This window comes from Rattus rattus, chromosome 3 (genome assembly GCF_011064425.1).
Source record: "Rattus rattus isolate New Zealand chromosome 3, Rrattus_CSIRO_v1, whole genome shotgun sequence".
Lineage (NCBI taxonomy): Eukaryota > Metazoa > Chordata > Mammalia > Rodentia > Muridae > Rattus > Rattus rattus.
The window spans coordinates 28,677,263-28,704,458 of record NC_046156.1 but is presented as its reverse complement, the minus strand read 5'-3'; the positions used below and the strand labels follow the sequence as shown (position 1 = coordinate 28,704,458).

The window sequence follows — 27,196 nt, the reverse complement described above, 5'->3', positions numbered from 1 at the left end:
CACACACACACACACACACACACACACACACACACACACACACACACACACACACACACACACACACACAGTTTCATGTTTGCTACTGGGAGGCTAGGGAATGTGGGATAAGAAATAGCCTAGCTTGCTTTAGAGATTGGAGGTGTCTACCTGGACCTATTAAGAGTAGATGTTTGGAATACCAAATCTACCACTCCCCATCTGAAACACAGGTTGGATCCCAGTCCTGTGACATGGGCGTATATGGCTTTTTGCTTGTGTGCAGTAAACGGCAGGTTTGATTAACAAGAAGATATAGAAATGAAGTAGAAAAGAAAGGAGAAAGTGGGACGGAAGGAATTTACAGGGAGGTGGAAGCGAGGCAGAACCCAGGCAAAGTTAGGAAATCAAAAGACTGAGTTAAATGCAATTACAAGATGGGGAGGGGCAGAGGACATCTGCAGAAGGGACAGGAGCCAGTCAGACTGGGGGCGGAGGTGGCCTGGCTGCTGACTTGCTAAGCAGGCACCAGGTGGAGGAGGGGAGCAGGAGGGAGGGGCTTGCTGAAGGGCAAAGGCAGGCAACACTTAAAAAGGGAATGACCCAAGATGGTTAATGCCACCAGTGACCTGTGACGCCCAGGGCAGGAGGTTTCAGGAGGGGATAAATCCTTTGCAGTGTCCTAGGCTACAGAGCGAGGCTACAGAGGGAGGAACATCCATTGACCACCATGCGCGAGCTCTATAGCAAGCAGGACACCCTGGCGCTGCGGGAGAAGCATATCGGGTAAGTGCTCGCAGAAAGGGGGCGGGCGGAGGGCAAACAGCTGGAGCTGGATGGGACAGATGGAGCACCACACCCACCCGCGGGGTCTGGAAGCTGCTGCCTATCGGGACCGACGAGCGCCCTGAAGCCCGGCCAGGAGGACTTCTGCAGCTCAGGGAGATAGGGCAGCAGGTAGCTGGAGGAGATGGCTCTCAATGAGCACTGAGAGCAAGATGGGGAGCTTGCCCCCATGCCCACCAACTAACTATACAGCTGAAGCCAGAAATCATTTGATTGGTGGCTCCTAAAACAAACTCATTCTGACAACTTTTGTTTAAAGTGAACTTTTTTCCCCCTGTATGCTTGGTGAGGTGACGGAGGGTTTCAGCAGCTAATGGAAAAACATATCTCTCTCTCTCTCTCTCTCTCTCTCTCTCTCTCTCTCTCTCTCTCTCTCTCTCTCTCTCTCTCTCTCTCCCCTCTCCCTCTCCCTCTCCTTTCTCTCTCTCTCTGTCTCTCTCTCTCTCTCTCTCTCTCTCTCTCTGTCTCTCTCTCTCTCTCTCTCTCTCTCTCTCTCTCTCTCTCTCTCTCTCTCTCTCTCTCTCTCTCTCACACACACACACACACACACACACACACACACAAAGGGCTTTCAGGGAGGGCTTCACAGCTTCCCTCTCCATGGTCTCTTCCTCTCATGTCCTCATGTTAATTTGTGTTCTCCTGGTGTTTGTTTCGTCCGTGTTTATGGGTTAGTAGTATAACAGTGTGTATAAAAGACTGGCCTGAACTCTGTTTCTAGTTAGGTATCATGTTACCTATGTCACGCCTGCCAAATCCTATTAATGACATCCTAGGAGCGAATGAGAAAGCGTGAGTTAATATTTTGTGTCTGGGTTTTTTAAAGACAAAGCAAACATGGTATCTTTCATGCGCCCTGGCTTTGAAGAAGCAGCCGTGTACAGTGCATATGTTGTATACCTCGTGCTGCCAAGGAATGTCCAGACCAAGGTCCACAGTGTGTATATACCTGGTTAGCAAAAGGAAATGCAGACCAAGGCATAAGGGGAAGAAGCAGTGTAGTGATCAGGCAGGGTGATCAGGCTCCAGTACTGAAGTTCCTCACTTCCACCAGGAAGGTTCTAGAACGTTGAGAAGACCAAGACCCTAATTCGCAGATTACCACCTTTACTAACTAGATTCCTTCAGAAACATCATCTCTGAGGGAAAACGGCCATGTCTGTGAAAGGAAGAATGTAGTTTGGACTGTGGGGCAGGCTAAGCTAGAACTTTACATAAAGTCTGACAGCCACGGTGGGAGGGATGTTTAAAAGGCAAGGAGCACTCTGCAGCCTGCCAATCAGACTCAAGGCTTTCTGTGTGGCTCTTGTAGCTACAAACTGACTGTTGAGCTCCAGACAATGAGACGCTCTCCTGTATATTCTTTTTTAAATTTTAGCTGATGCTTTAAAAAACTACCTAAGCGAGGAAGTGGAGTATAGCTCTCTGGTGGACTGCTTGTCTAACAAGGCATGGGATCCAATCCTCAGTAGGTCACATAAAACTGCATCGACCTATACCACAGCCGTGTGTCACTTTAAAATTTGAGGTTACCCACTACCGTCAATAATCAAAACATTTTCTAAACAGTTGCATATCACCTTAATAAATAACTATTATGAAATCTCCACAACCCCCCTAGGGCAGTGGTTCTCAATTTCCTAAAGCCAAACCATTTAATATGGTTCTTTATGTTGTGGTGATCCCCAGGCATAAAATTATTTTATGGCCACTTCATAACTGTAATGTTGTTGTGTTGTGAATTTTAATGTGACTATCTGACATGCGACCTCTGTGAAAGGGCTGTTTGACACCTGAAGGGCTCACGACTCACAGGTTGAGAATGTATGCAGCATTCTTTAGTAGGCAAACACACCAAAAGAAAAACATAGTTTTAGCAACTCAGTGGTGGTGTATGCCTTTAATCCTTTTTTTATTGGATTTTTTAAAATTTACATTTCAAACCCTTTTCCAGTCCCCCCCCCCGTCTATAAACCCTCAATCCCATCCCCCTCCCCCTTCTTCTATGAGGGTGTTCCCCCTCCCTAACCACCCACCCCTTCCGCCTCCCCACCCTGACATTCCCCTACACTGGGAGTGTCCAGTCTTGGCTGGACCAAAGGCTTCTCCTTCCATTGGTACCCAACAAGGCCATCCTCTGCTACATATGCGGCTGGAGCCACGGTTCTGTCCATGTGTACTCTTTGGATGATGGTTTAGTTCCTGGGACTCTGGTTGGTTAGTATTGTTGATCTTACGTTGCAAACTCCTTTAGCTCCTTCAATCCTTTCTCTAACTCCTCCATTGGGGACCCAATTCTCAGTCTAATGGTTGGCTGTGAGCATTGTCCTCTGTATTTGTCATGCTGTGTAGAGCCTCCCAGGAAACAGCTATATCAGGCTTCTGCCAGCTTGCACATCTTGGCATCAGTAATATTGTCTGGGTTTGGTGGCTGTATGTATATGGGCTGGATCCCCAGGTGGGGCAGTCTCTGGATGGCCATTCCTTCAGTCTCTGCTCCAAACTTTGTCTCCATATCTCCTCCTGTGAATAGTTTTGTTCCCCCTTCTAAGAAGGAGTGAAGCATCAGCACTTTGGTCGTCCTTCTTCTTGGGCTTCATGTGGTCTGTGGATCGTATCTTGGGTAATCCGAGCTTTTGGCCTAATATCCACTTTTAATCCCAGAACTGGAGGCAGAAGTAGGCATAGCTCTGTAAATTCCGGGCCAGCCTGGTCTACAGAGCAAAGTCCAGAACAGGCAAGGCTACACAGAAAGCTAGTCTGGGGGGTGGGGGGTGACAGGGGGAGGAGCAAGCAAAAATTCACATAGTTTTAGGTCTTAAAAGTCAGTTGAGCCAAGATTTAAAACCTCAGTAATATTTGTGTGTTCCTAATTTTTATGCCATAAATGTTCATAGAAATAACCAAGACTAACGGGAACATATTTTGCCCTTCAGTAGCATTCCAGAACAGATTAATTTAAATATTTAAGGTGGGAAAGCCATTTATTTGATACAGGACAAGAGATACCCAAAATACATGAAAATCCCCTTCGGAGTACTTAAGTCTAAGTTATTTATTGTTACCTATTAATTTTCTTATAAAGTAATTTGGAAAGAGAGAGGGGAGATGTGGTTATAGGTATTCCATGAGATAATATTTATTAAGCTATACAGCAGCTTCTGACATAACAGAAATCCTATGTGGGGTTGGTCATTTTTATTCCAGTAGAATAAAATTTCCCAAAGGAAAAATGAGTTTTAGGCGAGCTGATTCATGAGACTCTAACATAGAAATGTGACCAGTGACAGCCACAGCGGATTAGGATGAAGGATTCCAAGCTAATATAAAATGAAAAAATAATGTGGTCACATGGCCTACGTTTTCCCTTTCCTTTATGTAATTGTAATTTTCCACAGACAGTTGACCTCCACTGAGAAGGAAAAATACTGAGTTGTCTGACCAAACTAAAAGTATTTTCTTTGCCTATTCCTAGGCCCTCGTGCAAAATTTTCTTTGCAGCGGATCCCATCAAAATAATGCGAGCCCGAGGGCAGTACATGTTTGATGAGAAAGGCGAACGGTACTTAGACTGCATCAACAACGTGGCGCACGGTAAGCATCCGGTGCACGGCGCCCTGGAGGAAATTACTGTGGAGCCCGGTTCGTCTCAGAAATTTCAAGACAAATGATCATCTCCCCTGCTGAGTCACCCTAAAAGGGGAAAGCCCAAACTCTTTTCTTTCCCTTCAGAATTTCCCTCTCCTCCAAAGCCCTTAGAATTGTAACTTAACTCCTTTACGTCCTGCATTTTAGTGGGACACTGTCACCCAGAAGTGGTCAAAGCTGCGGCGAAACAGATGGAATTACTAAATACAAATTCTCGTTTCCTCCACGACAACATCATCGAGTTTGCCAAGCGCCTCACAGCCACCCTGCCTCAGAAGCTCTCGGTTTGCTACTTCACAAACTCCGGGTATGTGTCTGGCTTCTGGCTTCCCCCCAACCCCCTTTTCATTGGCGCGCCTTTTCCATTCGATGCATCTAGAAAGATGTAAGGAAGCCCTTGCCACTCACTAAGGGACCTTCACTAGGAGTGGACCTTTCCGAGTCTTTTACTTTATTTCACGACTCTAATGGGATCTGGTGACATCACCTTGTCAAACAGTAAAATGTGTAATGAAACCAGGGAGCCCACATAACCATTAAATGCAGATTTCAGCAAATAAATGACCCCACTAAAGAAGCTGTAATTTCACAAGGTTTTTTTTTTAATAACTTGCTGTTCTACAAAAACTGAGCATATTTTCCCAACGCAAATGCAAGAAAATCCAAGCGAAGAATCGTTCCAGCATTTAAGTTCTGTAAGCATAAATGGTAACGTATCCATTCTGTGGACGGCTATACAGATATCAAAAGGTGTGATATGCAAATGCGTGCCCAAGAATGTGTGAAGCTGAAAGTGTAATGTTATGTTTGGGAGAAACTGCGTGCCCGCTCTCCTATTTTTAAAGTGATATGTAGTTGATATTTAGAAAGCTTACAATGTCTGCTTGTTATGATTTTCTGTGACTCTCTTTCCCACAAGGTATTTTGTAACAAGAGCATCATTATTTTGGTTTATAATGAACTCAGGAGGTATTTAAGGGTGCCCTGTGTTGCTCCAAATCATTCCTGCCTCATAAATGGGATATAATATCTAACTTTCATTTCTGGAGAAATTCCATCCTAGACTACCAGAGAGGGATGAATTCCAAACAGCGCTGTCCTTAGAGAATGTATGTGATGTTGCATACCCATTGCAAAAAATAATAGCACTAAAGTCACTTGGGTGTCTTGACTAAATCCTGGCTATTCCTCCAATTGATGAGAAATCTCCTTCTGGTTATTTGACCTCTCTGAGGCTGCTGACCCACCCACAGTAAAGGAGATGCCCTTTTCTTACAGCATTATCATGAGAGTAAATAGAAGCAAATGCACCTTTCAGTGACTCTTTCCTTTCTCCACTTAAGAAGAGCTTAATTAGACTCTGAGCTGGGTAGAAAACATCTGATCTTAATCTTACAGATAAGGAACCTAATCAAATACACAGTCAATGCTCCGTTGGAGGGTGGACCATCCCTCCTGAGATAGGGCTTAAGGCGGGATTCTTAGTGTACTGAAGGCTAGTCATCCCTCATGCGGCTGGGCAAAGTGGGGAGCGTAGCTGTCATTCTTTGGGTTTCTTCTATGTAGCTTATTCCTTAATGGCTGTGACACGTGTGTTACAAAGTTCCAGCGAGAACTTAGGTGGGACAGGATGGGATGGTAAGGAAGGCCTCCGTGCCACATTATGCATTTCTGGAAAATGTCATCTTCAATTTTCTGCAACTCGCACTAAGCCATTTTAAAAAGAGGTTGTTGCTTTGTCCCCCTCTCTGTGTTATCTCCATAGATCCGAAGCCAACGACTTAGCCTTACGCCTGGCACGGCAGTTCCGAGGCCACCAGGATGTGATCACTCTTGACCAGTAAGTCCTAGGCACAGGCTTCTGAAAAGGAAGAAGCCCTTCAGAGCCAGAAGTGTCGATCTATACTAAAACCAACTCTACTAAGAACACAGGCACTGATGGAGGAGGGCGGATACCTGGAACAATGTTTCGAAATCACACAATAAGGTGTTGAGTGTAGCTTGAATCCACTCTTTGTAGGCTGATTCGTTCTTTCTAAGCACCTGAAAATGGGGGCGACTTTCCTCCGCGTCTTGATGACTGCAGCCTTGTAGCCCTGATGGGAATCCAGGCTGACAGTGTACTCAATAACTAACCACATATTGCCCTTAATGCTACCTCTACATAACTCGTGTTTCCAAAATAAAAACATAGATTCTTTAAAATCCAAACAATTGCTTCACTGTGGTGATTGTCCACTGTACTTGACATTAAATACAGCAATTTATAGTGAATTAATACTTTAGTTCTTTTTCATTCGATCACAACTACCAATGGTCACATTGAATCTTACTTCCCAAACATGAATTTATTGATTTTAAACAAGAAACTTAACATCCATATTTACTAATGCTTTTAAAATGATTTTGTCTACTCCCTCACCCCATAAACCCACAGAGTAGAATTGAATATTCAACCTTACTCTGTGCCCTTTCAACCTTACTCTGTGCCCTCCCGTAGACTCCCTTTAATGTAATGATTTACTTTCTATCGCTGCTATTCATTTGTTATTATAAGATTATGGGTTCAGAACAACACAAACTATTGCCATAGATTTCATCAGAAAGCCAAAATAACTCACTGACCTAACCCCAGGGCCCTCTGTGGGGACCTCTCGGCTCCTCCAGGTTATGTTTCTGTCCCTCGTGGCCGACAGTGCCAGACTGTATCATCGAAGTCAGCCAGCACCTTACTAAGCCTTTGCTTCTCTCCTCACACCGCCATCTTTGTTTACCATGCTCCTGTCTCCCATTTCACTTATAAGACATTTCTGACTACATTGGATCCACCCAAATAATCCTGAATAAGCCCCTCATTGGGTAGTCCTTAATTACTATCCCTGAAAAATCATCTTTGCTAGGAAACCTATTCTTGGGTTCTGAATATTAGGGGGTAAATATACTTGGAGTAGGGCATTTCTTTCTTTTTTTTTTTTTTAATTCTCATTCTCTATCACTTACAAACAACTATAATTATGAATTTACTATATATTGTTATTTAATAATATATTTAATGTATCTATTTTATGCTATTTGGAATGTTTTATTTGTATATATTAGTTGTATATGATAATTGATTTTTATGACATTTTCATAAATATTCATGTTTTCTGATCATAGTTATTGCTGTTAGACTCTCCCTTCCACTTCAGTCTCCCTCCCACTTTTCCTAACCCCTTTCTTCCTGCTGACGAACTCTGTGTTGACTTTCACATTGTTTAACTTTTTATATCATATAAATTGTGCTTTAACTTACATGTGTCTGCTTCACCAACATTACTGTAGATCTCTGTTTTCATACTTCATCCCACATAGAATTCTTGACATTTGTTCTATTCCTCTAACTGAGGTCTGACCAATAGAAACATAATGTGAGCCGTCTATGGGATTTTAAATGTTCTAGTATTTTGGAGTAGCCTGCGGGCCTGTTGTCATTTCAATATAAGACAATATAAGGTAGGAGGTGTTGGCATAGCTTACATTCCTTTTTCACTCACTGAGTATCAGACGTCCAATGTCTGCTTGGGCATTCTCAGGTCAGACTAAAAATGATCAAATACCCATAGCTCTGAGTGGGGAGTTGCTACCATCTTGGATTACAGTATTGTTCTCACGCTACCGCATCCCTTCCCCCTGTGATGGGCACTGACTACATCATTCCCTGCACAAGCAGAGATCCTCCTGCATGGTCTTCCACAGGACATTCTGAGAATGCCTCAAGGATAAATTCCAGAAACAAGATGGCTGGGCAGCAAGGTGCTGCTAATTTAAGTGAATTTTGCAATTTTGCCATATTTGTCTCCAGTGTGATGGTGACACCAGACACACACAGGAAAGGCCCCTCTCCCTAGTCTAACCAACCTCAGTACTAACCAGCTTTCTGCTTTGTTCTGATTGCTGTTAATCTATTGGGTATAACATATCTTGATTTGCATTGTTTAATTGGCAATGTTGATGTGAGAATCTTCTCATAAATTTTAGGCTTTCGTCATCTCTTGGGGATACCTTTTCATATTCTTTATCATTTTTCTTCAGTTAGGATTCTTACCCTTCTGTTGCTGGTTTGTGGTTTCCTGTACAATCAATGCCAGAGATGACTGTCTATGTGGAGTCATCTGCCGATGGGCCTTTTAGACTTTTCTCTCCACATCTGTTGATTACACATCTGGGAAAGAAACAGAGGAATATCTTCACCACTTGTGTGCTAAGTGAGAGAGAAGAACTTTGCTGCTACTCACTCATCTCTCAGTCCCAGTTTTTCTTCTGTAATCTCTCAGTTTTTGCCTAATGTCTCCAACCGAGCATCCTTTAGATAGCACTCCAATCAGAAACCCATGTCTATAAAATTGTCTTTCAGACTTACTAACCAGGCATGGTGGCCCATGCCTATAGTCCCAGCTGAGGCCCAGAAGAATCAATTGAGGCCTGGAGTTTAAGGCCAGACTGAACAGTCTGTGAGGCCTATTTTTAAAAATTTAGGCTGGTAAGGAGACTGAGCAGGTACAAGCCTGACAACCTATGTCTGATCCCCTGGATCCAAATTAATTAATTAGTTAATTAATTAATGTAAAAAGAATATTAAAGCATATAGAAAATTCAACTCACAAGATTGCGCGAAGATATCAAAAGTCCACATTTAGAGAACCTAATTTAGCAATATAATTCAAAGAAATAATGTTTGTTTTTCCTGCTGTAATAAAAACAATCGCCTATAAGGAGATATACCAGACTTTCCAAGTACTTCCTTACATGTATGAGGGGCAATAGACAAGTCAAATGCCAGTGCTATCATGAAGACTGGAGCTAGCTTTGCAGTTAAATGTGGCTGAGTACTGAACTCCCCCCAGATGACCGACACTGAGCGGTAGGCAACACTGGTGTTCCCACGCTGCAAAAACGCCTTTCTTAGAACTCTCTATGTGACTTCTCTTTTTCTTTTCAGTGCTTACCACGGCCACCTCTCGTCATTAATTGAGATCAGTCCTTATAAGTTTCAGGAGGGCAAAGATGTCAAGAAGGAATCTGTACATGTGGTAAATATCCCTGAGTCCTGGGATCGGAACACGGGAGCTAGACGAACATCTAGTGCCATCCAGCCCAGCCTTCCAGGCAGAGGGGAACCATGGGAAGGAGACTGAGATCGAGAGCGGTTGTGTGATGTGCTAAAGGCAGAGAGCCACATACTGGCTTCATGTGACTTAGAGTGAGAATCACGGTAGGAGAGTTCAGCGGTAGAACCACTAGATCAGATTTTTAACAGCTGTCATGCCATTCCTGTGTCCACTTGTCCTTCAGACACTCTTCCGATCACTAGTATAAGGTCAACACTCAGGGCTAACCGAGTCTTTCTGGCTGTTATAAAGACAATTTACATAGAGCGTAGTTATGGAAATAATGAATGTGAGTTGTGAAAAGGGTACGTCACATCAAACAGAGAGGCCAGCCAAGTCATCCAAACAGTGAAACTCATTTCATATCAGCGTGTTAACTGAGGGTCAGTGAGGGTCACACTGCTTTATTGCAAGACTTTAAGCACTAAGAGCCTTGCGTTTCCTAAGTGATCATGGTTTACGACGTAATCAACCGTGTGAGTTTGTTTTACATGCCGTCATCGGTACAGTCTCCACTTTGTATCATTTTTATATAGAGTAATTGCACTCGCCAATCTGAATTTGCTTCCCATGTGAATACGGATAAAGCTTTGATTTATAGGGGCTGGCACTTCTAAGCTCCAGCTCACAAGTCAGAGGTCACTTCTTCACAGCGTTCAGAGATGAGCAGAGAGGTGAAGGCACTGGGAGTTTTTGGTTCAACAGGACCGCCCTCCAATGCTCGCTGTAGGGAAATAGAGGGTCCTTTGATCCTTGAGTTTGGTCAAGATGAAAATAATGAGAAACTGCATTATCTGATGTTTTAGGCACCAGCACCAGATACGTACAGGGGGAAATACAGAGAGGACCACGAAGACCCATCCACCGCATATGCAGACGAGGTGAAGAAAATCATTGAAGAAGCTCAGAGCAGAGGAAGGAAGGTTGGCATTATGGGAAACACTTTTAAAATCTTCTGTAGAAATCTTTACCACGGTTGGAATTCTCTACGGAGAAGAGAAAGGATTAAATCTAAAATCCCTTTGTTCTTTGCTGAGGACATTTTCACTTGGTTTTTGTTTCAAAAGTACTTTGTCATAGCACATTTTTATTTATCATAGAAATCTGATTACTACACTTCTCCAGGGCTGACGGCCTATGCTGATCTCTTGTGTACTATACGGGGTCTGGTCCGGTAGATCAGATTCTTCCAACTTTGGGGATCATGGGAGAAGCAAAGAGGCAGAGAGGCTCCAGTGTCAGGATCCAAGCTCTCAGATCCTCAGGGGAGCTGGAACCTGCAGGAACCACAGACCTGAGGCTCAGCTCCTCACTAAGCCAGGGCAGAAGTGCAGCCTTTCTACCTGGGCCTCGGCTTCCAGGACAGCCCCAGAGTCCTCAAGAACAGGAAAGGGGTTGATGTGCTCAGTCTTCACCCTACTGCCCTCAGATTCGTGGTCATTCCCCACCCATCGAGGGGTTACTTAGGGGCAGATTAAATGCAATTTGACAACACTTGGCCTTTAAACTGGTTTATGGCACAGACATGACAAATGCTTCATTGAATAAGAAAAAAATGATTTGCCTTTCCCAGGGACTTGCAATCTTCGTGACAGAAGAGCCAGTCTTCTTTCTGGAGTGTCTCTCCCGCCCACGGCCCTAGCTCCACTCCTAACCCCACCCCTGCTTTGCTTCCGTGACCTCTGTAACATCTCTGGGCAGATGAGCCTAAAGCGCTACCTACTCAGAGAGCTTTGGCGTTTCAGCTGGGAAATAACGCTTTCAGAAAATATGTTTAACCTAACAAGATCATATGCACTCCGCCGCTAACAGAGGGCCCAAGTGATTCTCTTTTTAATAATTAACATTTTGGGAGTTGCTGCAACCATGTTACCAATGCTGAAAGCTATGGAGAAGTAAATACGGGGCATGTGCTTCTAAATGTCAGCTGTGCTTACAAAGTCATTGAAGTTTAACGCAGAAATTTCTGGAGTCCAACAGCCCCATTTTATAGCTGAGACCCTAAATAACTATGAGGCGAAGAACTTAACCCAAGTTAATGCCGCTAGTAAGGAGTCTGGGCACAGACTTGATTCTCTCGATCTCTTTCCTCATGCCTTTCTTGAGCTTTCTCTTCTTCCTTCAGTGACTGCCATCTTTTGCCTCTTCCCCCCATGGCCTCTGACATGCTTCCCCTCTACTTACTGTTGAGATGCCTAGCTTCTGAAGGAAGCTTAGTGTAATCCCAAACCTAGAAGTATAGCAATGCAGCCACAGGCCACCCACCTACTTCCTTGATGCTGACTCTAGACTCAAGCAGTCCAATTTTGCTAACTTGGGAATGGGCACCAAGGTTAGGCCTTTTGAATCTACATCAGTTTCCCAGTATCACAGACACCCATGTGTTAGTTTTACTCAACACAACCCGACAAAAATATTGCCCTTTAACTATGAAGTCCTCTTCTCGTGACCTCCATTTCTTTTGGTGGCTTTACTGGTGTCCTAGGACATCATCTAGATGGGTGCTCTTCTGGCACAGATAGCCTTGATTTATAATTAACAGCCTATTTAGCACATATGATGGGTCTGTTTCCAGACCGTTTAAACCTTCCCTAAGGGCAGGAATGATGGCTCAGCAGTCAAGAATGTAATACTGCTCTTGCAGAGGACAAGAGTTTGGTTCCCAGCACCAATGGCAGATGGCTCACCACCACTTATAACTCCAGCTCCAGGGGATTCATGCCTTCTGACCTCCTTGAACACCAGCACACAAGTATACATATGCACAGAGGGAGGTGTGCACCCTCGCAAAATTAAAAATAAAGACAAATGTCCTTTTAAGCTGTTACAGAGCACAGATTCCCTCACAGTTTGGTTCCCAGCACTTACATGGCAGCTAAGAACTGTATGTGAGTCCAGTTGCAGAGGATCCAATGCCCTCTCTGGCCTCTTTGGACATTGCATATACTGGTGCACAGACATCCATGCATGCAAAACACCCATACAAATAAAAATAAATCTTTAAAATAAAAACCTGCTGCATAGGAAGTTCTCCATTTTTAGGGGTAGGAGGGGGAGCCTATCGTGTATAGATTGTTTGACCCCATCTTTTCTTGTATAGATTGCTGCCTTTATTGCTGAATCCATGCAGAGTTGTGGTGGACAAATTATTCCTCCAGCAGGCTACTTCCAGAAAGTGGCTGAGTATGTACTTGACTTGGGCACCCTTGGTCAAGCTGAGGGCTCTAGGACAAGTCTACATAAGGTCCATACTTCCAGATTAGCTGGTAAAAAATCTGCTCCTGACTACCTGCTACTTCAAGACTCTAGGATGTCCTCCAGTCTTTCCAGGGATACAAAAAATAAGGAATTTAACATGGTCCAACCTATAGAACTATGCTCGGGCTCCTCCTGGGCATCCTGTCTCATTGGTTTCTCCCTACACTTTGTCAATCGGTAAACACATGAAGATTAATTGACCTTGGTAAGACCCACTTGCCCGGCTTTCTTCCCAAGAGAAAGGTTATGATACAATGTACTTTAAGCAGCCTATGGGGTAGAACTCATCTAGAAACCATGTGATTACCCTGTAACATCTCTACAAGGTTTTGATTCCTAGACTATTTTTAACACAGACGGATGCTTCAGGTTAACATCTCTCTGACTTCAATAGTCTTTTCGGGTAGTTCTGGGGACACTGAGTGACCCGAGGGCATCAACATATATATCATTACTTTTCAGACATGTTCGCCAAGCAGGGGGCGTGTTCATTGCCGATGAAGTTCAAGTAGGCTTTGGCAGAGTCGGGAAGCATTTCTGGAGCTTCCAGATGTCTGGCGAAGACTTCGTTCCAGACATCGTCACCATGGGGAAACCTATGGGCAACGGCCACCCGATATCCTGTGTGGTGACAACCAAAGAAATTGCAGAAGCTTTCAGCAGCTCGGGCATGGAATATTTCAATACGGTAAATTTTGGTTCACACATTTAATTCTAAGGGGGAAAACAATGCACGTTCTTAGACTCTTTTCCAAAAGTGTTAGCAGTAAACCACACTAATATTCTTCTCAAACTTCTATTAAACCAGACTTAATTCTGTTTGTGTTTCTTTTTCCTTCTGCTTTTCCTTCTTCCCAAAACATTAGGTTTTCTAATAACAGACAGCTATTCTGCTAAACTTTAGTAGTTAGTTCCCTAGCAGACAATGTGACCTTATTTGTCTGGAATCAGATTGAAATTCCCCAAACAATTTTAAAGCATTGAGAGGATTTGGTACCATGAATGTTAGTCAACTTTCCTAACGGATACTAAATGTTTCCCCTTTGGAAAGCTTTATTTCCCCACAGTAATATGTGCTGAGCTTAGACGAGTCACTGTGATGTGCATTGCAGCAGCTCTGTTACAGACAAAAGCAAAAGTCAACTCTCAGAAGGGTTTTTTTTTTCCCAGAGAAAATATGGCTTAGCTGTTTTTACCCAACTATGTAAGGACAGAAACACTATTTTCCCTTCCTGAACCACACCTCCAAATGTTTAACTTACAATACAGCACTTTGTTTGAATGAATCAGTAAGTCCCTCATAGCCACTCACACTGGTTACACATCCTGGAGAATATAACCAGGAGTGGATTTTCACTCAATCCCAATAAATAAGATCATCCGTCATCTAAGTCTAAAGGATTTACATTACAGAGAAGTTCAGTTAAAATTATATTTTTACATATATGTTAAGCATGTGTGTGTTTGACAATGTATACCTTTGTGGGGACTGTTGAAGGCTTAAAGTATGTTTTTGTTTTTCAGACATAATGCTGAGTGCCAAATTCCTCATGAATGAGGCAATACCAGTAACTCTGTTGTTGTTTTCCTGTCTCTTGTCTGTAGTATGGAGGAAATCCAGTGTCTTGTGCAGTTGGCTTGGCTGTGCTGGATGTAATTGAAAAGGAAAACCTTCAAGGAAATGCTGTGCGAGTGGGGAAGCATCTCATAGAGTTACTGAAGGAACAGAAGGCCAAGCATCCATTGATAGGGGACATCAGGTGTGTTGACCAAGGATCATGGACTCACTTGTTAGTCCATAGCAGTATAGCTTATATTTTCACCTTGCAATGTTTAACGAAACAAATATAAAACACTGAGAAGCAAAGAGATCAAAGATCACTGTTAATCCAAGACTCAGGAATCACCGTGGTAACATTCATGTATATGTGTTCAGTCACATTTATAGGTTTTTCTTTCTCTGTAGTTAGGATGATTTTTAAGTCCAGGGGATGAAAGGAAGGAAGATAAGATGATTCTAAATGACCCGTGGATAATGTGGAAAATGATATCTCAATTACTGGGTATTTTTCATAGTTATAAAAATTTGCAATCATGAATACCCTTCGAAAGTAAAGGTATCAAGTGTTGTTCAGAGAACTGAGGAAATTACTCAGCAGGGAAAGAGTTTGCTGTATAAGGACAGGGACCTGAATTTGTCCCCAGAACCTGCATTATAAAACCAGGAGTGATAGAGCTCACTTGTGATCCTACCACTGGCAGGGTATCCTAACCAGCAAGTTTCAGGCCAGGGAGAGGGCCTGTGTTTACAACAGGATCGTACCTGTCTAACACCACTGAAGTTGACTTCTTGCTACCATAGCACATGCACACGTGTGCCTACGCACACATATGTTTCCTATGCACACATACATGCATACAAACACAAATTCTTTTGAAAGTACTATTCTCCTATAAAATTAATGGTGGGAAGTCCTTGATGACAAAGCTGCTTCAAAGACTGAAGGCAAACGGCTTGGTCTCTTGAGTTAGTTAAAAATCAGTAGCATTTCCACTTAAGCGATACCACACTCAACCTCACAATAAATGTCACTTGGTGACAGTGCCAGGCTCTGTGAGTATCCGTGGACTCTTTTCCCTCTTCCTCAGAGGTATAGGCCTTTTCATTGGCATTGATTTGGTGAAGGACCATGAGGAAAGGACGCCTGCGACAGCCGAGGCACAGCACGTCATCTATGAGTAAGCTCACCCCCATCCCTTCGCTGTCGTAGCCCCTCGAGCACTTGATTCGCTTCCTCTCGTCTCTCTGAAAAGGGGAGTCTAAGATACACAGTTAAACCTGGGCTATTCCAGTGTAGACACGTGAGCACACTGTGTGCCCACGACCCTCCATCCCCACTGCATGTACCCACGACCCTCCATCCCCACTGCATGTGCCCCTGACCCTCCGTCCCCACTGCATGTGCCCCTGACCCTTCATCCCCCATTGTATGTGCCCCTGACCCTCCGTCCCCACTCATGTGCCCATGACCCTTCATTTCCTGCGCGGATCAGGATGAAAGGCAAAGGGATACTTCTCAGTGCCGATGGCCCTCACAGGAATGTGCTGAAAATAAAACCACCCATGTGCTTCACAAAAGAAGATGCAAAGTTCCTGGTGGACCACCTTGATGACGTTTTAACAGGTTGGTCCACGTTCTCACCCTTTTCTTCCAAGCTCCCCAGTGCCCTTTTCAGGCCTTCTATTCATGAGTGACGTGGAACAAGGAAAAAAAATAAATGGATAGCTTTCCCTTCAAACTAGAATCAGATAGCTGCAAAACTAAATGACATGGACTCTTAGGTAAATCAAACTTTTTTTATTTCTAATCATGCAACATTAGCACATTTCTGTTATTGCTCAGTTAGTTGGGGGGGGTATTTGTTTATTTTGGTTTTTAGACAAGGTCTTGATGTGTAGCCCAGGCTTGCCTTAGGTTCATGATCTTCCTGCTCAGCCTCGTGAATGCTGAGATGACAGGCATACCCCATCACGTCTAGTCCATACTGTTTGCTTATCACTCCTCATTCTTTTAGACAATAACTGGTGTTTTTTAAGCTGTGTGTCCGCACTGTGCCTCTCACCACTAACAGTGCGTAGTTCCGGCATTGAGCCATTCAGATAATGTACCAGCCCTCTCTGGCAGTGCACACCCACAAGCCTTCCTATTGTTCAGGTGAAAAGGCGTAAGAACAATGACTAGATCCAATGTGCTACCCAGCAAGACCCCAACTCAAACAGAACCAAGGAGGCAAAAGCTATCTGAAACATTTTTTAATAAAAAGTACAAGGCCCAGAAGAACAGTTGTTGACCACCTGCTGAGTCATCTCACTTTGGGTGTTTTTTTGTTTGTTTGTTTTTTTTTTTGTCTTCATTTTCAAGAATGCTTCAAATATTAAAATGTTTTTTATCTGTTTATGTTTATTTTGAGAACTTTCATTTGTCCTTCAGAACTCTAGCCCCTTGTAGGTATTTTTATCTTCTGTTCATTCAGATTATACAACTGAATCATTTTTTTTTGTTATGAACATAAATTGCATTGGAAAGTAAATAAACACTGTAAAATGATATTGAAATCACGCAACTATTGAAATATTAGTCCCTTTTTATTGCAATTTGGTTTTATTCACATTATATAGGAATGTATTCAACCTCTCTTCTTGGTTCTCTCAACTATTGTTAAGATACAATGAGAAGCCACAAGTCAACACATTATAGATCATTAATGTTTGGAAACTTGTACATCAACCTGTTGTTCACAGTAGGGTCTCTCTCTGGACTTAGAGATCATGCTCACACCCAAACCTGTCAAACATCCTCCCAAGCTGGTGTGCCCTGTAATTCTGCAACACCAAGTAGAAGGGTGGATTGCTGTCACCCAGGCTGATTGCACTCAGACTAAACTGAATAATATTACTAATAGCCAAAAGAACTGGACTATGTGAACTAGACACAGGCAAAACAGACTCAGTACCATGAACAGATTGACAGTGAAAAACAAAAATCAAAACATAAACTAGAGCTGGAGAGATGGCTCAGCAGTAAAGAGCACCAACTGCTCTTCCGAAGGACCAGGGTTGAATTCCCAGAATCCATACGGTAGTTTACAATCTTCTGGGACTCCAGGTCCAAAGGATTTACCATCACCCCCTGGTTTCCTAGGAACAAGGCATGCACATGGTGCACAGACATACGTGTAAAAGAAAAATGTCCGTAGACATAAATAGTAATAAAATAATTTTTTAAAATGAAAGCCAGCAATTTTAATAGTAATATTTTTTACAGACATTCTCTTCTCTAGTCCTTATGGTCCTTATATTCCTAGATACTTTTTTTTAATTATATTGGTCTAAGTTCTCTACATCTTCTTTGGTTTAGTTCTAGAAGAAGTCATGGACTCCAGGAGTGCAAGTGTGGTCTCTGAGAACACAGCTTGCAGAACCAAGGTAAGAGGTGGCTGCTTTGTGTTTGGTGGGGAGTTTAAAGCATTTAGGGATTGCTTTTTTGAATGTACAGTCACCAGAGAACAAAAGCAGCTTGTTCTAAGGTCCAATTTTCATTGCAATTTTGAGTGTATAATTAAGTTCCCAGAGCCAATGTCATATCATTTGCAAAGAAATGAAACCAAATCACCATGCTCACAGGTTTATTCTCATATAAAAATGTAAATAAAAACAAAGGGCCTCTCTCTTCTGGCCTCTAAAGACAGCTTTCAAATATGGGGAGACACTAATAAATGGCTAGAGCTTTCTCATATTGGCTCAGAAAGGCACCTGAAGTCACCTCTGGTTCCCACAAGGCCCTTCACCATCTACAGGAGCCTTGGCAGAATGGCTCTGAAACACCAAAAACTGCCTCTGAAGTAACTGACGTGGAAGCCTCCACAGCAGCCAGTAGCCTGTGGAACCACAGACAGTGAGTGGCCTAGTTTCCACTCTTGACGCACTTCCAACAGAGGGCTTTTCCATTCTCTTCCTGAATGGCCTGTGGTATGAGAAAGAGCACCCAGGGCCTGGAAACAGAAAAGCAAAACCTTGAGAGGCTTCGTTGCATAATTTGTTATTTGTTTGCAGCTTCGATGGTAAGGGAACATCCAGTGCCCAGAACCTGCCTGTGCACCCAGCAGTCAGCAAAGTTCTTTTCATGGTTAAAAAAACAAAAATTGGGGTGTTTGACTGGAAACAAACGATTTCTAACAAGACACCCTCTGTCTCTTCACACAACACAAAGCAGTCATAGAGATCCGTTATTATCAAAACGGCAGGAAGAGTTTATCAAATCTAGGTCAGAACCCCAGCTACAAAATGGCTTTGCCCAGCCCTGACCAGGATCTTGCAAAACCAAGAGTTGGCTGCAGGACCTCATACCCTGAGGTTAATTGAGTCATTACGCATGTATAAAAGGTTGTCCTGGAGTCTCAGAATTGCTGTTGATATCACCTTTCAAATGTCTGGTATCTAAAGAGGTTGGGTGTTTGAAGAGGTGCACATCCATGGGAGTTTTGTGGCCCTGTCTTTGCAGACGCCTAAGGAAGAACATGTGGAATTGCCCAACCTTAGTGCCACCGACGCCAGAGAAATCCACAGCAGGAAGAGAAACGGTGCATGCTCAGACCAGCATGTCCTGCTCAGCAAAAGACTCAAGACCTGAGAGCTGAACGTTAGACAGTGGGTAAATGTCCCCGGATACAGCGAGCAAGTGACTGCATCTCACCTCTTAGTCATCCTTTGAATTACAGCTTTCACCTGGCTAGCTTGTACAGTAAAGGATAGATTAATAATATCGATAATCAAAGCGATAAACTACATCAACATTATTAATGGAGCCTCTTGCCTGGTGATTCATTGCCTGCAAGTCTGAAGTTACTTATTCTACTAAAACTGAGTTTTCTATTGCAAGATTAAGCTGGGCACCTTGCTTCTCATGTTGTAATGTTGGAAATTAGAGAAGCAAGTGAAGTCTATCCCTTCACTTCAAGGAGTTGGTATGATAAAGTATTTTTAATCATGAGACATACTCTAAAATGGTTAATATATAAACGTTATAGGTTTTAATAAAAAATGATATAGAAAAAAATGAAGACTGTAAAATGCAGAGGGCATTGTGGGTTACGGTGGTGAGATCTAAATCGCTCTGAAAGGAAATCCCAGAGCAGAGAGAAAAAAACGGCAAAGAACTGTGGTTGAAGTGGTAGGAAGCCTGATTGCTTGCTATCCTGTGGGAACTGAAAGGGAACACGCGTACACAGGAACACTTGCATGAAAGATGGTTCTCGAGTGGCAGAAGCAGCCAAAGCCCAGCATTCAGAGTTGGGAACTGTGGTTCTGGCTACTCGCAGGCCGTGCCACCTTGACCACATTGCTTACCTATCAAGTAAGAATGGTCCCTTCTCTGACCATCTCATCTTCCCCAAGTTCATTGACACCTGCATCCCACATATCCTAAATTACCTTCGTCCGACCTGAATCTCTCCATTGCCTTCCTACTAGTTATTAACTCGCTGGTTTGTTTTTATTCTGCAAAGAAGAGGCTAACTTTTCTATGTCTGTTTACTGTTAACTGAGTGGGATGTCTTGGGAGTATGGGCCTGTTCTTTGGATAATGGTATTTTATATAGGACTCCTTGTCTGTGGGTAGCACATGTGGACAGCCTTGGATTTTGGTGCTGGGAGTCTGTATAAAAGCAAAAACAAGGCAACATGACTAACCACGAAGTGTCAATTCCTAACGGAACAAACCACTGATCCTTGTGGAAAGGGGGAAAGGGTTTCTCTGTAATCAGCTTTCCACAGGTGGTTGGTTGACTCTTTGAGGAGTAGTGTCATCTCAGGGTTCAACACCGTATTCTGCTTCAATCAACCTGGGTATTAATAAGGGCATTGTGAAATTGGGCTTAACAAGGAGGAGCCTAGGCTGCTGGCCCACTCTACCACTTTCCTCTCTACCACCATGTGTCTGCTGCTCGACCCCATCATCATTTACTTGCATGAATGGCCAGTGTTATTTCTGTAGTGGATGCTTCTGAAAGGCATTAAAGGTGATACAAAAAAAATCATAGCATGGAGTATTCGTGCAATATGGCCATTTCCATGTCTGTGACCCATATCTCTTTTGTTCTATTACTTTAGTGTTCCTGGACAACTAACTAGACCATTCTTGGCTACTTATTATGCACTCCCATCATTTCTTCCATGCAAGGTAGATGTCCACACAAAGCACTCAGAGCTCTGCCTCCAGAAAATTTTTCCAAAGCCACTCTTTCAAGACCCCATTGAGGAGAGCTATAAAGCAGCCAGCAGGGAGTGTACGGAAATGGCGGCTCTCTGAACCATTATGGAGTTTATCCCCTGTTCTCTTAACCAATATGTCTTCCCAGTGCCACCAGCATACTGCTCTCTCCTGTGAGGGAGCATCTCTGACACATCCAGCTGCATCAGCTTAGGGTTATCAGTGCAATGGATCACAAAGATGTTCTGCAAGGTACCCAGATGGTCTGACCCTAAGTTATAACAGCCTGAGTTATACCAAAGGGCGTGAAGGCTAACAAGGTTTTAGATCACAACTATAAAGAACTCTGTGATCAAGAGCTAGGGGAGGGGAGGGCTCTCCATTCCAGTGCACGCTGTAATCCTTGAGATGAAGAAGTAGACCCAGAAGAAATCCTGGGGCTCAGTGGTTAGCCAGCATAGCTGAATTGGTGAACTCCAGGTTCAGTGAGAGACTCACTTTGGTTCCTAGTACCCACATAGTAGCTCACAACAACTCCAGTTCCAGAGATCCAATGCCTTCTTCTGGCCTCCACGGGTACTGCATACATGTGGTATGTATATATATATACAAACACACATGTATATATGCAAGTACTTACACATGCACATAAAAATAAGCAAATCTTTGAGAAAAACTAAGGTGAAGAACAAATGGAAAAGATACTTGATATCCAGTTCTGGCCTTCACACACAGGCACGCGCGCACACGCGCACACACACACACACACACACACACACACACACACACACACACACCCTTGGATTTTTTTTTCCCAAAGAAAAGTGTATCGTGGTTTTTATTTTTTTTATTAACTTTGAGTATTTCTTATTTACATTTGAATGTTATTCCTTTCCCGTTTATGGACCAACATCCCCCTAACCCTTCCCTCCCTTCTTTATAAGTTCCCCTCCCCATCCTCCCCATTGCCGCCCTGCCCCCAACAATCACGTTCACTGGGGGGTTCAGTCTTAGCAGGACCCAGGGCTTCCCTTCCACTGGTGCTCTTACTAGGATATTCATTGCTACCTATGAGGTCAGAGTCCAGGGTCAGTCCATGTATAGTCTTTGGGTAGTGGCTTATCCCTGGAAGCTCTGGTTGCTTGGCATTGTTGTACATATGGGGTCTCGAGCCTTCAAGCTTTCCAGTTCTTTTCTCTGATTCCTTCAACGGGGGTCCTGTTCTCAGTTCAGTGGTTTTGCTGCTGGCATTCGCCTCTGTATTTGCTGTATTCTGGGTGTGTCTCTCTCAGGAGAGATCTACACCGGTTCCTGTCGGCCTGCACTTCTTTGCTACACTCTTGGATTTTTAAGAGGGACATTAATCTCTGCCAAAATACCCTAGAATAAACATACCTTTATTTTTTTTGTCACGTAGGATGAGTAAAGAAAAAAAATGTGTGTGGAGGGAAAGCTTCAGGGCTCCCAACTAGCCTCTGAACTTTAGAAACTTGTATTCCACATGCCAAGGAAACTATGGTTAACACAAAGCCCTCACAGTATTTATTCCTTAAAATGTCAAGTATAATTTACTGCGTGTTCACTTGTACTTCCCTCTGTAGCAAGGTCTTATGTTAGAAACTCAGCTGATTTCTCACTGTAGTGTGCTCTTTGCAGTATCACTCTTGGCCCATGATCAGTTTTGTTTTTAAAAATACTATATACAATTTAAAACAATGTAAAATTCTGTGACGCTCTAAATGTGACACAGAAGTCAACTTTTTAGAATCAAGTTTGTAAAATGTCAAGTGTGAAGGAATGTTTTGATCAATATATTGAGAGATGTGAATAAAATTTTCCCGCAATGCATGTGAGTTTTCTTCTATTTCTTTATAATTCTATCGATGTTGACTTTCCATAAATCAAAGTACCTGGTGAAATGTGAACAAATTTATAACTATAAAATATTACTGGAAAATAGACTCTATCTTATTTTCAGCTTATATGTTTTAGAAATTCCTCTTGTAAACTCGGAGAGCTGTGCATTTTATTCAGTCTGGAAGTCTTTGCCTTTTCGTTAGAGCATTTATAGTTAATGTAACTCTAATGTGTGCTTTTAAATATAAGTTGTTGTATTAATGACCATTTTTCTTCTTTTCTCCATTCTTGCTGTCTTTAAATACATTTGAGTGGTGTCTTATTATGCTATATGCTTACTCCAAACACATAAACTTACAAGTCACATGACATCTGATCCTTTTTCGCTAAACTGTAGCATCTTTTTCCTGGTCAGCGCAAGAACTTCAGAAGAGTTTTGTTTCCTTTCAATCACACCACATTTACCATGCCATTGCTGCATGCATCTATATCTGATAGCTATTTTATATCATCACTGTTACATTATAACTGCATGTATCATAATTAGTTTTTGTTTGCCTTCATATTCTTCATTTCTTCTTTTCCACCTGGAATTACTTTCATTTGATCTTGATCTTGAAGAATGTTCTTTTTATTTCTTTTTCAGTATAGATCCCCTGCCTAAACTCTTGTTAGACAGATGGGTACTCTGGAAAATATAGATATTAAAAGGCTAAATGTAGTACCCCACATCCTCAAAATCAAGGCAAGGACTAGTAGCTAGTAACTGAGACTTCTGGCCAATGCCTTTCATTCTATAACCGTAAAAATGTCAGAAATAGAAGCATCGAAGAATGACCAATTAAGATGGGTCATCAAAACTACTCATGAAATAGTGTAAACCCCGTTACTTTGATTAATTGACTTTTAACCACAAACACGCAAAACACAAAATCAGCAACAGACACTAAGATATTAATTAAAAAATTGAAATCAACTAGTAGCAAGCACACAACAACTCCATTAGGTAATGATGACATGATCATATGAAGCATGGTCACCAACTTCTGGCTTAGGTCTCCTTGATTCTTTTTCTGTCAACAGAATTATCAGCTATGACCTGAAATAAGTAGCTACAAAAGTAGAAATTCAGAACTCTTTTTTCATACTTGAAAAAAATAACAATAACAGCACAGGTTTGAGGCAGAAAGCAAGAATGGTTTATAGATAGCTATAGTCCTCCAATCCTGAAGGGACTCTTAATGCCTCACCAAAATGTCATATGGTTCTAGTATATTAGAAGTTTTTTTAAAGGAATAGAGAAGAGATTGAGGAGTAAAAGTAATCCAGATGTTCCTTTCAAGAACACGATAGTTTGTTTCCTTTCTTTCATGGCCCCTTGGTATTTTGTGATGTTCCTGATTCTTAACCTAATATTTCTTGAAATTCCCAATATTTCTTCCCTATTTGTCACTGTCTGAGCCACTATCTTACCCAACTTCTTTTTAAAAATAGTTCTTGCCAAGCAGTGAAGGTGCATGCTTTTAATTCCAGCACTAAGGAGGCTGAGGCAGGCAAATGTCTTATGAGTTCAAGGCCAGCCTGGTGTACAGCATATATTCCATGACAGCCAGGGCTACACAGAGAAACCCTGTCTTGAAAAACAAAGGATTTCCCAATCTAATGCTCAATGCTTTACTCAACCCACATCAGAAAAACTTCTTCTTGTAGTAGATGGGAATTAACACAGAGATCCACAACTCAACAATAGACAGAAAGTGAGAGACTTTGAAGCACCCGGTCCTAAATAGATGGCTTCATCAAATTATCCCCCTAAAGGCTCAGGATCTGTTCGGAAGAGGCAATAGAAAGACTTAAAGGCAAGAGGCAGTGGATGACTCTAAGGAAATGACGTCTTCCAGATACAACAGAATGATGCACACATGAGCTCATAAAGATTGTAGCAGCTTACAAGACCTGTAAGTTTCATGGCAGACAGGGTCCACTAACCAGACAGGGAAATGGATGCAGGACCACATCCTTAACCAAGAAGCTATCTACAATTGATAGCCACTGGCAAAGTGAATATCAGTTTTCTCCTGTAGAGTATCATTGGGTATATTAATCACAGTACCCCAATGCAGGGTAAGCCCAAGCCCAGGAGTAGTCCATCACCACAAAATGAACTTAGTGATATTTCAGGCCCTTTCTTTCATTTCGCTTTGTTTTGAACGCCCCCCTCCCCGAATTGGTCTTTTGCTTGTTTGTTTGTTTGTTGTTTCATTTTTGTGGGAAGGGGTTGTGTTTATTCTTTGGTTTTGTTTGTTATTTTGTGAAAGAAAAAAACATAAAGTTGTGTGGGGTATGGGAGGTAAGAAGGATCTCGGAGGAGTTGGAAGAGGGGGAAAAACACCAACAAAAATATTTTAAAATAATTTTACTTAAAACAGACTTTAAAAGAATTTCCACCATACAGATTGCCTTTCTAGACACACCAAGCTTCCAGTGTTCCAAAAATTGTTTGTGCACTCTCACCGTTGCCAGTAGGTTCATGAACAGCTAACAGCAGGGGGTTGGAAGGTAGGTGGACTGAGCGTTATGGCTTTCCACTCTCTAACATCAATCTGGCTCTAGCTAGCAAATGCTAAGCATTTAAAGTTAAGACCCCTGTGATATAGTTCCCCAGAGCACCAGACAGACCCCTAGTAGCAGATTGATTTAGTGGGTTCACTCCTCCAATCGTACCAAGAGTAGTGCTTTGCTTTATTGAAGGAGACAGTTGCTCTGCTTAGACCTTCTTTTCCTGCCTGCAATTCTTTTTCACTGAAAACGACCGCTTTGTGGATACCATTAGCATGATATATCTGCACTATTTATTCCTAAGGAGTTACTTGGTCTTTAGTGAAAGCATAGAAAAGGCCTGTGCTCATGAAATTGCCATTTTTTCTTTACTCTCTCATCACCTAGAAATAACCAGCCTGCCAGAGCAGTGAGATGGACTTTCAAAGACTCCTTTATGGTGTCATCTAGAGGGCAAACGACTTTCCAAAGCAGGAAAACACCGCCTAGGATGGAGAGTGTGACTACTGTAGTCAGTAATCAGTGTATGATGATATTGGTTTCTCCCATCACCATGATTCATGGGAGTTGGATATCAGGAGGGGAGCCATTGTATAAGGGCTCTTCTCACTATTAACCCCAGAGATCGTCTAGAAAAACATCTGCATTCTATCACTACAACTTTGGACTCTACTAATATAGAAGTCTTGGTCCTAAGGTAAAAACTCTTACTGCCGGGGTGGGGGGGTGGGGGCACAACAATGGTTCTAATGAACTCAACTCAAAGTTGAGACTGCTAGGTAGCCACCGAGGGCTCTTTTAACCGCTGCATCAACAGGTAAAGAATTGTTACTTTCCTTGCTATTCCCATACCCCTCACTTTCAGAACTAGAATGTTTTCTTTGTGCTACTTACTGCACATCGATAAGAGGTAACTAATTGATTTGATTTTACTAGGGCTTATAGCTAAGAGATTGTTTTGAAGCTCAGAAGAGACTTTCATTCTATGCTTTGGAACAGTATTGGAACTACTAAGGATTGAAGTGTTTTTAGAGATGAGATAAATGTATATTGCTTTATAAGATGAGTGGATATGAGGTTTTAAGGTCCAGGTGTGGAATACTCTCATTTATTTATTTATTTATTTATTTGGTTCTTTTTTTTTTTTTTTTTTTTTTTTTTTTTTTTCGGAGCTGGGGACCGAATCCCAGGGCCTTGCTTTCCTAGGCAAGCGCTCTACCACTGAGCTAAATCCCCAACCCCGAATACTCTCATTTAAAGTGATACCTTTGGGCGCTGAATCTTCATTTTCAACTTAACTGTGTTTAGAATCACCTAGGAGACATATTAGTTGGTATGTCTAGAAAGGTATTTCTAGAGAGGTTTAGCTGGGGAGAAAGATCTACCCTGACTGTAGGCAGAACAATCCCATGAGTTGAGCTTGCAGACTGAATTAAAAAGTAGAGACAGGGGAGAGTCAACTGTAGGCCAGACATCATCACTTTCTGCTGCCATGACTTTACCAGCATGACAGAATGTGTCCCTTTAAACCATGAGCCGATTAAATGCTTACTTTTTCTGTGAGTAGCTTTTGTTGAGCATTTTATTGTAGTTGCTGGAAAAACAACTAACATATCAGGTATCTGAAACAAGAAAAGTAACTAATCCATCAAGATTCTTACTCAGCATTTCAGGAATAAAGAAAATGAGAGAAAAATACCTGAGTAGAAACTGAGACTTAGCTCTAGTCACTAACAGGGTGTTGCCCTAGCACAGGGCAGATCAGTTCACCAGTGAGATGGGATAAAGACTTGAAGTAGATCCAGGTACATGTCAGTCATTGGTCCCGTGGGGAGAAATGAGGAATTATTTATGAGAGTAGAGATGCATCTTTTTCAAGAGCAGTAATTAAAACAAGTATTCTTCACATCTGAATTCCTAGGTATCTCTTAGGTTCCCTTAAGACATTCATTTCAAGCATCTGATCTCAACCACCATCATCCTTCCTCATGTTTTTATAAAATGCCAGGTTAAAGACTTGGAGAAAGAAGATTATGTATCAAAGGAAGCCGCCAATAGCAGGTAGTGGCTTGACAAAGGAAAAAATCAAATCTTTTAAGGGTGGGGTTTGTTGCCTGAGCCAGGGGTAAG

General features: G+C 42.4%; 1 protein-coding gene across 1 annotated transcript; it reads left to right on the top strand.

Moving 5' to 3' along the window:
• Nucleotides 1–595: 595 nt before the first annotated feature.
• Nucleotides 596–20,123, top strand: Etnppl (ethanolamine-phosphate phospho-lyase). Its single transcript, XM_032897331.1, has 13 exons — nucleotides 596–765; nucleotides 4,301–4,419; nucleotides 4,621–4,780; nucleotides 6,239–6,313; nucleotides 9,455–9,545; nucleotides 10,430–10,546; nucleotides 12,724–12,806; nucleotides 13,344–13,569; nucleotides 14,487–14,641; nucleotides 15,531–15,620; nucleotides 15,936–16,066; nucleotides 17,801–17,868; nucleotides 18,944–20,123. The coding sequence occupies exons 1-13, from the start codon at nucleotides 710–712 to the stop codon at nucleotides 19,070–19,072; spliced, it is 1,500 nt and encodes a 499-aa protein (XP_032753222.1). The 5' UTR covers nucleotides 596–709; the 3' UTR covers nucleotides 19,073–20,123.
• Nucleotides 20,124–27,196: the final 7,073 nt, after the last annotated feature.

Coding starts and splice junctions, on each gene's coding strand:
- Etnppl (XM_032897331.1), top strand. CDS start 710: ATGCGCGAGCTCTATAGCAAGCAGGACACCCTGGCGCTGCGGGAGAAG. Junction 9,546..10,429: donor AGAAGGAATCTGTACATGTG/GTAAATATCCCT, acceptor CTGATGTTTTAG/GCACCAGCACCAGATACGTA. Junction 12,807..13,343: donor TACTTCCAGAAAGTGGCTGA/GTATGTACTTGA, acceptor ATTACTTTTCAG/ACATGTTCGCCAAGCAGGGG.